This window comes from Sprattus sprattus (genome assembly GCF_963457725.1).
Source record: "Sprattus sprattus genome assembly, chromosome: 11".
NCBI lineage: Eukaryota > Metazoa > Chordata > Actinopteri > Clupeiformes > Clupeidae > Sprattus > Sprattus sprattus.
This window is the reverse complement of record NC_137909.1, coordinates 7776335-7791259: the sequence shown is the minus strand read 5'-3', so window position 1 is coordinate 7791259 and position 14925 is coordinate 7776335. Positions and strand designations below refer to the sequence as shown.

Sequence of the window (14925 nt, the reverse complement as noted above, 5' to 3'; positions counted from 1 at the left end):
TCACAATTCTAGTCAGAATATGAGTCTGAGTCTGCTCCATTGAGCTGTGATTATGGGGCGTGTTTCAACTAACCAGGAAAGAAAATGCCTCTTCGCTCTATTGGATACCTAGAACCAATCAGAGCAACGTAGTATGACTATCTGATACATTAAACTTTTACCGGATCCCGTAGGAAGGACGGCAAAAACATCTTTTCAATCAACAAATGCCTTAATCGCGTTTCTCTGTTCCTCTTTCAAAATGAATGCGCCATCAATATCTGTGAGATATGCTTGATTACGTTATAATTAGCAGTGAGGCTAGCTAGCTACTATGTGTTTCAATGGATTTTTGGTGTAAGCCTTAGCAATAACCTAAAAATAATGGTCTAGAGAGCTTTAGTGAAGACCAACAATATTCTGCAACATTCGTGTTTCACATACATAACTAACCAAGTCAATTTAGACATTAAAGAAGTCGTGTAGATAGCTTAATTCACATAAAATATTTCCCACTAACAGGCTCACGAGACGCCGCCATCTTTATTGGATTTCGAATCTACCGCTTGATCATCTATCCATCATCGTATAAAGCCCGCCCTGGCATTTTGATTGGCTGTACTGTTTTCGACCAGGAAAAAATTCTCCCCAACGGTCGCAGAGCCAGACTGAACTTCCCTACCAAATTTTTTTGTGGGCGGGGTTCAGGCTGGTATCCAGGCTAGGAAAGAATACCAGGATTGACTCTCTGTCCCACGACTGAGGACGGGAGAGAATACCAGGATTGACTCTCTGTTCCACACCCGAGGATGGGAAGAACAGGTGTGTGCTAAATGCTTTCAGCAGGACAGAAGACCAAGACTGAGGCCACGGGTTACGGCATAGTTCCCAGACACGAGCTGTCATAACCTACGTAGTTGCCTAAGATTTATGTTAGACAGGGTGCAGGATGATATGACTTTACTTGAATGGATTTCATTACTTTTTATTAAGGAGTTCTGTCAAAGGAATTCATGAGGTGAAAGTCCACTTCCACAGCCTTACTGTCGTCAAGGCTCAGGCGTGTTCCTCCCCTGTGACAGTTTGAGAGTGATAGGACAGGCTTAGGACAGGCGCTCCCCAAAGCTCATTTCCCAGCAACTAGAGAAAAACAACTATTGCGCTAGAGAGTGGAGGGATGTACACATGGGAATTCCATTCTTTTGGAACATTTTTGTGGCTTATGGAGAAGCTGACAAAATGTGTCCCAGAATCCCTCATCAGAACCTTCCTATCAGGACCTTCCATTAAAAGGTTCTGATGAGAGGAGAATTCTACCATTTAAGTCGTTCTGCTATGTGATGTATAGCCTTTAGTCCCAGACAGAAAAGTTGCCTGAGAGAGATAATGTATGAATCAAAGATAGTGAGTGTCTGACTGAAGTAGCCTTGCCCTGGAATACCAGTTCCAGAATGATGGCTATCACTCACTCAAGGGTGGAACACCACAGAGCTCGGGTGGAGCTCTGTAATCACACCCCATATCTTTACCTCCTTATGTTATCACCCCTGTCAGAGACAGATGTCCATCTAAAACTCATCCACACATGGAGAGATGATGTACCCTGCTTAGGGTTCAAGATTGAAACGCAGACTGTGATTATAAAACTATGTTATAAAAATATGTTTAATAAGTACAATCCAATGAACTTAGTTTTAATTTAAATCAGTGATGGAAAGTGTTTTTGTTGTTTGTGTCTTGCAGTGATTTCTTACTGTCTCTCTTTTTACTGGCATGCACAAATTTTAAAATCTCAGACAGACCAAAAACAGTTTTCGCAAGTTAACTTGCCACAAATGTAAGTGTTTTCTTTTTCCTATGATGATAACATGTTAAGATGTTTACACAAAAACATGTTAAGGTGTAACCACAAAAAGCTCATGAGCATCCAACTGTAACCCAGTCAGTATTTACATAACTGTCCCTGAAAAGAGGCAGGGCCTTCAAATATTTACTGCTGCTGAAATATTCAAAGGCTCATGAGGAGTGTGGAGCTCATCGTCAGATTTGCAACACCTTGATGAAACACCTCTTAACACATTTTGGGATAAAAGTAGGAAGAAGTCAAGCTATTTAAGGACTTATTATTTATCTAGGACTTATAATTATCTACAATTGTTTGTGCTTTTATAGTATAAACCTATTTTGCGTAAAGTATGTTTTATTTCACTTTTGTGGGAAACTGTTATAAGAAATGAATGATGAATGATGAAAATGAAAAAGCATGCCATTTGTTATTCAGTTAATTCTAAGTTGAATCACATAGTTCTAAAAACAAGAAAGGGATACCCTGATGGTATCTGAGTAGACCATAGGTAAATCCTACACCGTAAGTTGCTTATCAAGCACTGTTAGTTGCTTGATTTCACATTGCGTCAGCAGTGAAATGCCATGGACCGATATGGGCGGTCCCGGCAGAGGACCGCCGCTACTTGCGTCTGCTGCAACATGATGTCACAGCGTGACAAACTTTTTAGTGCGTGACATCCCTCTCAGTGCCGTATAAAGACGGAGGAACGCAAAAACAGATTACAAACCGCCTGCTGTCTGTTAAGAGGGTAGGCCTACTCGACGACTAACGTTACCTAAGCCATCCGAAAATGTCTTGCTCTTTTGAGAACATCCATTGTGTCAGTCCTTCCATCAATGGATACAAATTTGACACTGCCAATCGCAAGAAAGCGGTTGCCAACATATTCGAAAATGTCAACCAAGATGTCCTGCTCAAACTTTTTGTGAGGACCGGGGACATCAAAGCGATGGAGAGAGTGAGGAGCATCTTTGGCTTCTACCAAGACCCCGAGGGAAAAGCTAAAGCGCTGATGGCGCTTCAAGAGGAAAGGAAGTTCTTCCATATCACAGGGCTGACAAGGCAGTCCATGAAGTTTCATTGACTTTCGCATGCTGTTTCTGCCTCAGATTGAGTAAACAGCCTAAAGCTTTATGCTCCGGTGTGGATGCCGATAACTGCCTTGCAGTGACAGGGAATGATGCTGCCGCGCCACGGTTTGGCTGCAATGGTTGATGTATGTGTAACCCTCTCTCTCCAGTTAGTCAACGGCCCGCTGAAACTCTGCGTTGTGTTTTGGTGATCTATGTTGGCGGGTGGTTGGGCGTCCAAAGTATTTGACACGGGAGACGAGGAGGAGGTTTCGTAATGGTGGCGAGATGTATTGTATTCCGCACAGCAGCTATCTCCTTCATCTAGCACACTCACGGACTCATTCAACGCATCTCCAACATCAGAACTCCTGAAAACTTACGGGTCACCCCGAGGTACAAAACACACCAGCGCAAACAAATTAACAATTACAAAAAACGGCTTCACTACCTTATCTATAATCGAGTTGCTCCTCAGTGAAAACAGATCTGTCAAGGAGTCCAGAGAAAACAGGATGGATGCAGCTCCGAATTCAGATATGCATGCGACGTGAAAGACTGCTTTTGTCCGCCGAAGTGCCGCTTCAATAGCTGGACTGCTAGTTGCCCATTACTTTTGAGATACTGTAAAGGCACTTCTATGTCGACGTGATTTGTGGAACTGCTCGAGCTGACAACGGCTGTAGCTGACCACGGAGTTGAAAAATATGCACTTTCAACAGAGCTGTGTGAAATGAATGAGTTTTGGCGAAGTTCTTCTATTAAATTAAAATTTTACATACCCACTTTTGCTCTGTGTTGTTTTGTTAAGAAGTTACTGTGACATTATTTTAGACATACAAGTGAATACATTTTGCTCTAAATATATTCAGAATGTGGGTCAGAGGCTATGAGCTTGGGGACGATTTTGTACCTACATGTTGGCACAGAGACACATCAGTGTCGAGGGTCAGTTCAGTGCAGGGTTCACACACAGGGTTCAGGATTTCTCCGGGATGCAATGCGAAACCAGATAAGCAACCCTTGAGCACATGGTTTCTACACACTGCACCACTTTAGACTGTGATGACAATGGTTAAGGCTGCAGTTGTATTGAAGGATGTTTGAGCTCCAAAAAGACCTAGGCTAGCCTACTCACTCTCACATATCAACATTCTATGGGCTAAGACTAAGAGCTTTTTTAAATATGTGAGTGACCACCTCCAGATGAACTTCTGGTGGAGGTTGTGTTGGGGGTAAACACCCCCATAGCATCACTCCATATGCTATTATATGAATCACAATAAACAAGAAGTCTTGACGCATAGCACCTCTAGTCTGTTTTGGAACATGGACGCTATATTAATACTTATGCCTGGATATCAATGCTTCCGCCAGTAAGTTTGGAGTTCTTCAGAGTAGAACATATTAAAATTTGATTAGTTCACACATGCCTCAGTCAGTTTGGCCCAATTTTGTGCTGACTACGCAGAGATAAGGACTTATTTACGCTGAGAGGGACACCCCACTCTTATCTAAGACGCAGCATGTCGTACTAGTTTGAGCTGGTTTTGGCTGTTTCAAGGACATTCCACTCACACACATACTCCAGCTCACCACAAAAAAAAACACAGAGATTAAGAGACATGTCTTTTATCAGAATTTCATATCATTCCAAACATCAAAATTTGAGGTTATCCAGTTATTTACTTGTATCATGTATCATATAGGATAACGGCCGACGAGCTGTCCAGTTCTACGCAGTTAATGGACTTCTGCGGAGCAAAGGCCGTTATCCCGCTTATCTCCCGTTTACAACAACCACATTTTTTTTTTTTATTATTATTATTATTATTTAGAATTTCCTTCATCTTTAGGAAATTTAATATGCATAATAACCTGATGAATTCTTGATTTGAAGCCTAGTGCTCCCGTTAGAGAAAGTAGTGCGTGGAACTGGACCTTTAGTTTCCCCCGGCGTTGCTGCAAAGTGACACTCATGAGCTCACCTCTGTAAAGTAAACAGACACACGGACACAGGTATTGTTCATAAGATTTTACTATTTACAGTTGAACTCCACGTTTCTGTTGATGATGAAGTTGGACAGAGCAACAGGGAGGTCAAGTTTAGTAATTTTGGTCGAAGGCTCACAATCGAGCCGGCTAGTTAGCCGTGTGAGCTACCATCTGTTTCAATGGGGTTTTTTTTTCTAAGCGCTAACAGCCGCCTACAAATAATATTCGAGACTTTAAGTTAAGAATTACAATACTCTGCAACATTCGTGTAGAACATAAACAACTAACCGAGTCAATTTAGACATATAAAAAGTCGTGTAGATAGCTTAATTGACATAAAACATTGCCCACTAACTTGTCCCAACACGCCGCCATCTTGGTTCAAATTATCCTAGCTGTCAAAAAACAAACGTTACGTTGGTTGTCAATGGTAACCATTCAAGAGCATTGATATGGAACGGCGATTTAACTTTTCTACTGGGACTACGTCCAAGGTGTGCGGTTCCACGAACTTAATGTACACCCCATTAGCCAATCAGAAAACAGTATTTCGTTCCAGAGGGAGATAATGTATTTTTAATGTAATTTTTCTCTATCTTAGTCTGCCGCTTTAATTTCACACTCTAGAGAATTCAACTCCCCACTTGACGTCAAACGGCATTTGCTACATCAACAAAGTTCTTTGTGATTGAACTTTTATCTGTCCACCCTCTAATTACTGCACCATTGTTTCCAACAGGAAGACCCTGCATATGCTGGAATCATAGGAACCATCTCACACCCTCTTGCTGCCAGGGGACAGGCACATGCACTTTGAAGCCACCCATCAACATGGCAATGGGGTCCCTGGTCACTCTATTTGTTTAGGGCCTGTCACCATGGAGATTGTAGTTTTGAACCTGAGTCAGACCAAAGCAAATGTTTCCTGCTGCAGGAAATCCCGTGTGATTGTAATTCAGACTGGTTTAACCAAAGCGCTTGGCAAAAAATTAAACCCCAACCGCCGTTACTCAGACTTTCATAGGGAATTTAGTCACATGACCTAGAGGAATAACTGGCTTTTCGGGTAAGGGGAATTTGTTCCCCTTTCTTAACATTGATCGAAATATTCTTCAAGGATAGGTGATTTCCTCTCTCATGATTTGCTTTCAAGTGGACTTGAGAAGAGATTGGCAGTATTGCTCCAGTTGTATTTTCTCTCATCACCTCGTCACTCTATTTGTTTAAGGCCTGTCACCGTGGAGATTGTAGTTTTGAACCTGAGTCAGACCAAAGCTAATGTTTCCTCCTCAGGAAATCCCTTGTGATTCTAGTTCAGACTGGTCTAACTAAAGCACTTGGCAAAAAATTAAACCCTAACCGCCGGTTGAGTCACATTCTCTGCTGCTCAGACTTTCATAGGGACTTTAGTCACATGACACATCCAGGTCTCCATAACAACAGCCTGTTTCACCAGATGAAGTATTGACTTTTCGGGTAAGGGGAATTTGACCCCCTTTTTTTAACATTGATCAAAATATTCTTCAAGGATAGGTGAGATCCTCTCTCAAGATTTGCTTTCAAGTGGACTTGAGAAGAGATTGACCTAATGGTTGGTAGGATTGCTCCAGTTGTATTTTTTCTCAGTGATTACATTGTGTCCTGAACATTTGTAGTATTTGAAGTGAAAAATAAGTCAGTTCTGTGTGGGGAGACATGAGTGAGATCTAACACTGTCCTCTTAAATGCCATGGGAGATCATGACATGTTGTTAGTAGTATAAACACTCAAGAGCAATGGCCTATACTGTAGCTATGACTTCCACAGAATTCCCTTAATGTCTGTGAAGTACTGTCCCAGCGTGGAATCCTGGGAGTCTGCCAGTGTTGTGTGGGAGTTTCCTGGCCAGTGGGATTATGCTTAGAACTACATTACCCAACCTGGTAGCAGTTTCCATCAGTCTTTCTCACAACCATCAGTTATACGTTTTTTTTGCCATTTCTTACTGCTCAGAAGCAGCATTGTTCCTGCTGTTCTACTGATCACTCCTTTTTCCTTCATTATCGCATAGAATGAACACCCTTTGGACCAGCCCTTGGCTACATACAATTCCTTTGAGCTACAAAATGTTTAAAAGCTAATTTTTAACACTATATTCCCACTTCCAGTACTGGCAAAATATATAATAAATAATACATTTACTGTTTACATAGTATATTCTGTATTCGGCTGAACTGCCAGTAGTATAATGTGTGGTAGGTCACCTTATGTTGAAGAGGGTAATTGACTCCAAGCCACACTTCCCCTTTCCCTGTGCTGAATTAGTTCTGAGTGTTTCAGGATATCCCCTTAGTAAGAAAGACTTCCTCTTGTAACAAAAAAAGGGCGTTAGTGGCTGATGCAGTAATCCGTCTTTATTCCAGTAAAGAGCAGTAATGAAGCACGTGGAACATGTTCTGGATTCAATTGTGTAGGTATGAACTCCAAGCATCTCAAACTCTAGACATATAAACTGCTACCTTCTGGGCTCTTCATGTAAATTAATTAGGCTTCTAATGCAGTTAGGTCTGGCCACCTTTTGTTGTTCTGTATGATAATAAGTTCCTCTGACCCTTTTTGCCTGAGATTGTTCTCACTAGTCTATCCCCATTACCATACCATATTTGGATGGAGCTCCTCACACCTCAGTTTGCCTCCTGACCTCAGGTCTGAGCGATATCAGGGTGTGGACCTATATTTTGCTACCATGGTAAGATAACCATTTGGAATGTGGTGACCACATGGTTGATGTTCACAGTCATAGACCTATATAGACCTCTAAATATGTCTATGGTCAGAGTAGCTGCTTTGTCATATGCTTAGACAGGATACACTGTAAATCCTTACACTTCCCAGATCAAAGGTTGTGTCTCACAAGAATCAAACTAGCTGATGTTAAGAATTGTACACTGGTGTTATGCAACTGGCCTTTATGGTACAGGACGATACTGTAGTACACGGAACCGATAGTTAGTGACCTCAGTAAAGTCAGCTTAAGAGTTGACTGAGTTCAGCAACATACCGCCCACAGGAAAATATGTAAACACCAAAACTAGCAGTAGAAACATGGCATGAAGCCTTAGGGGTTACTGGTATTGCATATACAAACTTTAAACATTTTATATTTTAAAAATGTTTTTTGTAGATTAAACACACTGTCATGGCTAAATAGGCAGAAATGTATTCTGAATGTATTAAAAGTATAAATGCAGATCTCTGTCTTTTTTTCTTTCTCTCTCTCTCTCTCTCTCTCTCTCTCTCTCTCTCTCTCTCTCTATCATTAAACAAGTTTTGTTTTTGGTATCATGAATAGTTCCTTTGTTGTTGCTTAAAACAACCTTATCTCAAAGTCACAAGCAGGCAAATAACATCTAGACTGTCACAGTGAAGCTATCAGAGGCTCCGACTACAGACAGCGGAGTAACTGGAGCTGATAAGAAAGATTTATATCTGCCTTAGACACTTGTCTTCTTATCTAGACAAAAGTGTGACCCGTATCAGACATCAGATACTTCAGGCCCACGAGTACATTTGCAGCAGCCCACCTCTACTGTCTGTGCAACAGAGTCATTCAATCTTTCAAAAGAGTTTTCAGGGAACAGACTGTACAAAGACTTTGCAACAGATAAGGGTCACTTGGCAGGGAACCTCAGTACAAAAGTTGTTAGTTCACCACAGCCAGGGCAAAGCACCGAGAATGAAAACGACAACTCCCTCCTGTGGTCAATGTGAGTTGAAATGTAACTGGAAGAAGTTATAAATATAAATATCATTGCCTTAATGCCACTGCCACCCAATGGTCAAAATCTGTAGTGCAGATAATCTTTGTGACGATGCCTAGGGGAACGTCACAGAACGTTCACTTTTCAACTCTGTGAACACAAACAAAGACTAGGAAATATAGTGAGAAAGCATTGAACAGATATAGGCTTTTTTGAGCACGTAAAGTGGAATATGTAGTTTTGCGGATTATGCGGATTCATTGTTTTAGATGCTTTTATGTCAAATGACAGGGAGACATTTTTACCAGAGAAATGCAAAAGGCAAATATTATAGCAAACATACAATGCACAAAAATATTGGTAAATGCAGTATTATCTTGCATTCAGAACCAGCTTGTGTTGATTTGTCAATTAAAGAATATTTGTTCTTTTGATAAATAAAGCTACATGTACCTTTACCTCCATTCAATGTAAACTACCATCGGAACTCCTTCACATTGTTCTCTCTGACTGCACTTCGACTAACCCTAGATTGCAACATGCTGCACTGGACACAAACAGAGTTAATCTACGTCCTGTGGTCTCATCGGTTGTGAAGGCTAGTGAGGAAACCACCCCGCCCACCTCTCCTTGGCAGGTGTCTTTACAGTTATCAAACAGGATCAGCAGCGCACACACACACATCACTTATGTGAAGGCATGAATTTTTAATGTCCACATGTGCACCGCTGACAGACTTGCTGTAATGTGGTCAGGCTGGGTGGGGGGGGGTTGGAGGAGAGTGTCAGCTGCCCTTTGCTGGGAGGCAGCCTTATCTCCTGCTCACAGCCTCATGTGCGGCGGGCCAGTGTGGGGACAGGAATCGCGGTGGGGAGAAAGAGTCACTCAGCAATGCTGCTTACTGGTCACTTCAGTGCTTAGAGAGAGAAAAAAATGAAAGCCTGTCAATTACCTCTACAAGTTCTTCTGCTCTGTTTTTGATAAGACTTGTCAAGAGGGTGCAGTTCGTTCAAAACCCCTTTGAGCGTCCACATATGCTTTCATTTTTTTATGCTGAGGTATATACGTAGACTAGGCAGGACAAATATTTCATCTTATTATCATTATTATTATTATTGCTGTTGTTGTGGTGTGAATATTCAAGATGCCAATTTGATGCATGTAGACATACAGTACACACACATTTATATATCTACAGTATACAGATTTGTGTGAGTGTGTCGCACCAAACAAACAAGACAGGGATGGATGTTTGTTGTCAAAACACCACTGGCAAATATGCTCAAGCAAGTCACAGCTCGTCCCCCTGACCTCTCTGTCAAGGCAGGCTGTGGCCCTTCACCCTGCTGTGAACTTGAGCATGACTGCATGTTATCCCACAGGGCACTGGAGCATGACTGCACGTTCACCCACAGGGTGCATCTTGTTAGCAAGGTCTCATCCTCCTGAGGAGCCCACGGGGCCGTCTGCAGCAGCTCACTCCATCTGCGCTTCTGGACGGAAAAACGGAAACCTGAAGGCCAAGCAATTCCTTGTGTGCATCATAGGGCCATCAGTCCCCAGGGCTCTGATGACTGTACACATCTCTTATACGTCAATGATCACACACCCATACAAACACACACACACACACACACACACACACACACACACACACAATATTCTGGAATCTACTGTGCACCCAGCATGCAGATGTGAAGAGAGAGACATTTGTTTCCACTTTCATAAAGTCATATTGTTGTGTTCATAATTATATACAGAACTAAGAATGCGTGATTCCTCCCTGGTACAGTATGTAATCGACTGATGAGAATCAGATCAGAGAGCCTTCAGATATCAGCAGCTCATGGAAATGGATGATTACAGTCAGATGCATTGGCAATTAGGTATCTTACATTAGGCTTGATCATTTACATATTTATTTACGGTATGTGGCAGATGTTATTTTTTTCTAAAGTGAATAGTGATTATTGAGGTAGAATGCTACACAAACCAAGATGACAGAACCAAACAGGAATAATTCACAAGTGCATTAGACATACAAAGAAATAGCAACACATATGCCTTTGTAAACAACAGACACTTTAAAGTACACAGGTTAGAGATGACAACAAATATATATCTCTAAGTATCGGTATGATGGTTGTAGGGTACCCTGTTGTGGAATAATATTCAGGCTGGGTTGTTGGGTGCATGTGACAGTGAGAGGTTTGGCCGCTAAGGGAAGTCCCCAATCAATAACACAAGGCATTTAACATTTCCTGAGTGTAACTAAACTGAATATGGAGGAACTGGACCATCAAATGGAGCTGAGTACTTGACTATTTGACCGCAGAGGAACCACAACAGAGAGGAGTCTGGATGGAACTTCATGCCACACGGTGGTAAGAACAGTAGGCAATATTCCTCTGCTGTATTGTGTGGGACGGGCCCTGGGTCTGTCTGAGGGGCCCATGAGAGCAGGGGTACTGTCTGTTAATATGATATAGGCCCGAGCCATGGCAAAGATTCCATATCTGTGCATACAACAAGCTGACCGTGGCCTTGACCTTTTCTGTGTACTTGTGGTTCACATGCCAAATGTCAAGCCACTCTCTCTGCAGGACGTGAACCAGGCCTTGTACACAAGAAACATAAAACCATTAAGCAGGTGATTAAAACCCGAGACATATCAAGTGTAATGTTATTGTCTCTCGGCAGGGTGCCTGGATAGGGATTAGTGGGCGTTTGAGCCAGTGCAGTTGTGATCAGGATGATACCCATCCTTGGCAGGATCACACTACGCGCAGACTGCACTGGCAGAAAGCTCTTGTTTATCTCTATCAGTGTGGAAGATCTTAGGCTAGTCTTGCGATATTACAAATATATCCCTGAAGATTACAGGGCCATCAGGAGGTTAGCAATGAACAGCGCAGTCACAAAACTATTGAAGTATGTAATAGTGCCTATAAACCTGATCTGTTTACTGACAGAAACGACACCTCTGGTTGGGTTAGATAGTGTGCAACTTCCTATTACAAAATGTGGGCTTGACCCCACTGTTTTGAAAAATTCTCTAAACTGGCTTCAAATCTCTGCAGTTATGAAGAGAGTGGATGACCTTGCGATGCATTTATGCAACTGAGACATTATTGTCAAATCCTGTTGAAGTTTTAGTTACAACAAAGACCAGACACTGCCCTGCTAAGGGACAGAAATGACCTATGTGGCTGACTTTGGGGTGTGCTCTGTCTTGGTCCTGCTAGATTATCTTGCCTAATTAGATACTATTGATCTTAATCAATGGCTGGAATTCGCTGAAAAGAAACACCGGCAAATGCCCTGTTGGCAACCTACGGGTAATGGAATGTTCCGACACAACTGGGTAAAGTGATGAGCCAAGGAATCTGCAACAATACAACCAATCATGTGATATTTGAACCAACTGCACATGGGGAGGGTCTGTGAACCAAGAAGGTGCTGGAGAACGCTTCACTTGATGTCTTCACACACACCACACACTGCTGTGTTCTAAACAGAAAACAACACCTATTTTGCTGTTATCTTTATCTTTATTTATTTTATTTATTTACAGAATTTATTTTTTAATTACTGATTCAAATTCAATCAAAGTTGTTTCCCAACTCTTATGTAAACCAATATTCTACAATTGGTGACAGTTGACTATATTAGTGACTTTCTGAGATTTCTTCAACCTGGTTTCTGCAGCATAACATTGCTGGTGAAGGGATCATTTAGCATTTAGTGTATTTGAAATGTATCATTATAATTACACTTTTTACTTAGTAATAGCAGAAGCAGTCATTATGAGCCTACTACTATTCTTACTATTCATAACCCTAGAGAAAAATGGGGACATGTGAATGTTGCCATGCCATTCAAAGTGCAAATTGGTGTGTACGTATTTGTGTGTGTGTGTGTGTGTGTGTGTGTGTGTGTGTGTGTGTGTGTGTGTGTGTGTGTGTGTGTGTGTGTGTGTGTGTGTGTGTGTGTGTGTGTGTGTGTGTGTGTGTGTGTGTGTGTGTGTGTGTGTGTGTGTGTGTGTGTGTGTGTGTGTGTGTGTGTGTACAAATGCATGTGCCATTCTAATCTGCCTCTCCTTTCCTAAACAAATGCATCCACTTGAGTCCATCCATCCTGAATGAATGCATGAGTCAGACACTTCCAGTTAAATGCAGCCCTCCGTGACAAAGCATAGCCAAAGCCATCCACTTCACCCAGTACGTGAGAGAAGCTGTGAGTTTTTGCCCAGCTGCTACCACGGTTAGAGCCGCAAAAACAAATCACCCAACATGGCTATGCAGCAGGACATCCTAGCAGGGGATTGCATACTGATGACCCTCCGACAGAAATCAGGCAATAGCCTCAAACACAAATACAATTAGCCACTGCCAGACATTTAGATGCTTGTGTGAATTAAACATGCACAGGGGCCTTGGATGTCTTGATTAGAAAAAAAAGTTCAGTGATTTTATATTTGTTTTGGCACTCAGGAGCAAATATACTGCAAATTGAAAAGACAGTGGAATGGAAACACCTGAGACAGTCTGCTACGCTGCTCTCATGCTCTGTGTTGATGCAATTAGAGTCATTAAGGCCATAACAACAACAGTCGTAACACAGTGGGTTGTGTGGGAGTTACTGCTGCTCTATCATGCCTATATGTGTAGCCTTCAAGTGGGTCCCTCCAAGCTACTGGGAAAAGCAATCGCATCAATGGAAATGTGCTGAAGTCAGCTGTGCTTTAGTGCCTTAGCGATCACATTCCTGGAAGTTATTTGCAATCTAATTGTATTGTTCTCCTGGCATGGAAAGACAACTATCTGACAGGCCTATTTCAAAGGCCAACAATAAGGCTTTAAGACCAGATCACAGGACACAACAGGCTAATACATTCTATTTCTCGATCAGATCATGGCACTCTGTTTGTTTCTCACTTTTACAAAAATACTCTCTCACCCTTTTGACTGTTACATTAGTCATACGCTGAGACAGTGAATGCGTCATCAGCTCCTCTTGCGGTGACGCCGTCGAGCGTATTTGCATTGGGCCTGCACAATCACAGTGGGACTAAAATATGCAAGACAAGGTGCTGATAGAAGGTGCCAAATTACAAATTACATTAACCACTGCCTACTAAGCATGCCCTCTGCTGAAGATGCTGCCTATGAGGGTGACATGATAGAACACTGGGGTGCCTGGTTAGGATCGCTGTGTCGTTGATTTCAAATGCGTTTGACCTGAAACTGTTTAAGATATCTGAGTTAGTTCTAAGAGTCTATTGTTTGGTAAAAAAAAACATTAAAATATAATGTGTAATGTGTAAATATACTCTTAAAATCCATGCTGATGTACATATACTCTTAAAATCGAGGAACATTTTTTGTATCACTGTTGACAGTCTAGCAAGAATTTACAGTATATATGCATGTGATACATTTTATTGAAGTGTGTCTCAAGGACTTTGCCATGACTGAAGTGCTGAGTCACTGTGTGACTTCTGAATTCATTTTTCATTTCTAATTGAGAGAAAAAAGGGGCTTCTTTTTGTACTTCCTAGACTCTTTCTTCTCTCCTCCATCTGGGACTTGAAAAGCATCTGTGAGTTATTGCTGGCTGGGTATACACTGCCTGATAAATAACTTGATATTGAGGTCACATGTGTTGTTCATAATGGCAATACTTTGGATTCAATGGCATGAGCTGAAATGAGAGCAGTTTTGTGTAAGCCAGCACTCAATATACAGTACCAAGGAGTCAGAGGTCTGGACAAAGCTACTCCAAGGAGGGTTTGCTTCATTTTGACTTATTTAGACCAAGAACGCTCCTTCCAGCAGTCCCACCGGCCTCCCCACATATGTTAAGCACTGGTTGGCAGCTGTTCCCTTTTTTCTGTGTTCCAAAATCATATTCACTGGGTGTAGGCTAGGTTACTGTGGTAACCAGGCCATCTGATGAGGTACTCCATCACACTCCCTCTCTGTCAAATGTATCTTACACATATCTTACACTTTTAATCACATTACATATACATATGCTTTGTGATATTAGACACAAGTTCAATAATCTTGTAAAATGTAATCTTGGCTCTGAACTCTCTTTGAGGTTATACAAATATATCCGATAAAGTAATGTATTAATTGTGGTAATGTACAGTATATGCAGTGGTCAAAACACCTGATAAATGACTGTAGTCAGATGTTTTTATTATTATTATTATTTTAATCTAACAAACTGTATTCACACCAAAACCTCGAGACATACTGGTATATCCATCAAAATCTCTAAATTA

General features: G+C 41.6%; 1 protein-coding gene across 1 annotated transcript; it reads left to right on the top strand.

The window, feature by feature from the left end:
* Positions 1-2618: 2618 nt before the first annotated feature.
* Positions 2619-3551, top strand: tcimb (transcriptional and immune response regulator b; the record flags this gene model as incomplete). Its single annotated transcript, XM_080847830.1, has 1 exon — positions 2619-3551. The coding sequence occupies one exon, from the start codon at positions 2619-2621 to the stop codon at positions 2910-2912; it is 294 nt and encodes a 97-aa protein (XP_080703956.1). The 3' UTR covers positions 2913-3551.
* Positions 3552-14925: the final 11374 nt, after the last annotated feature.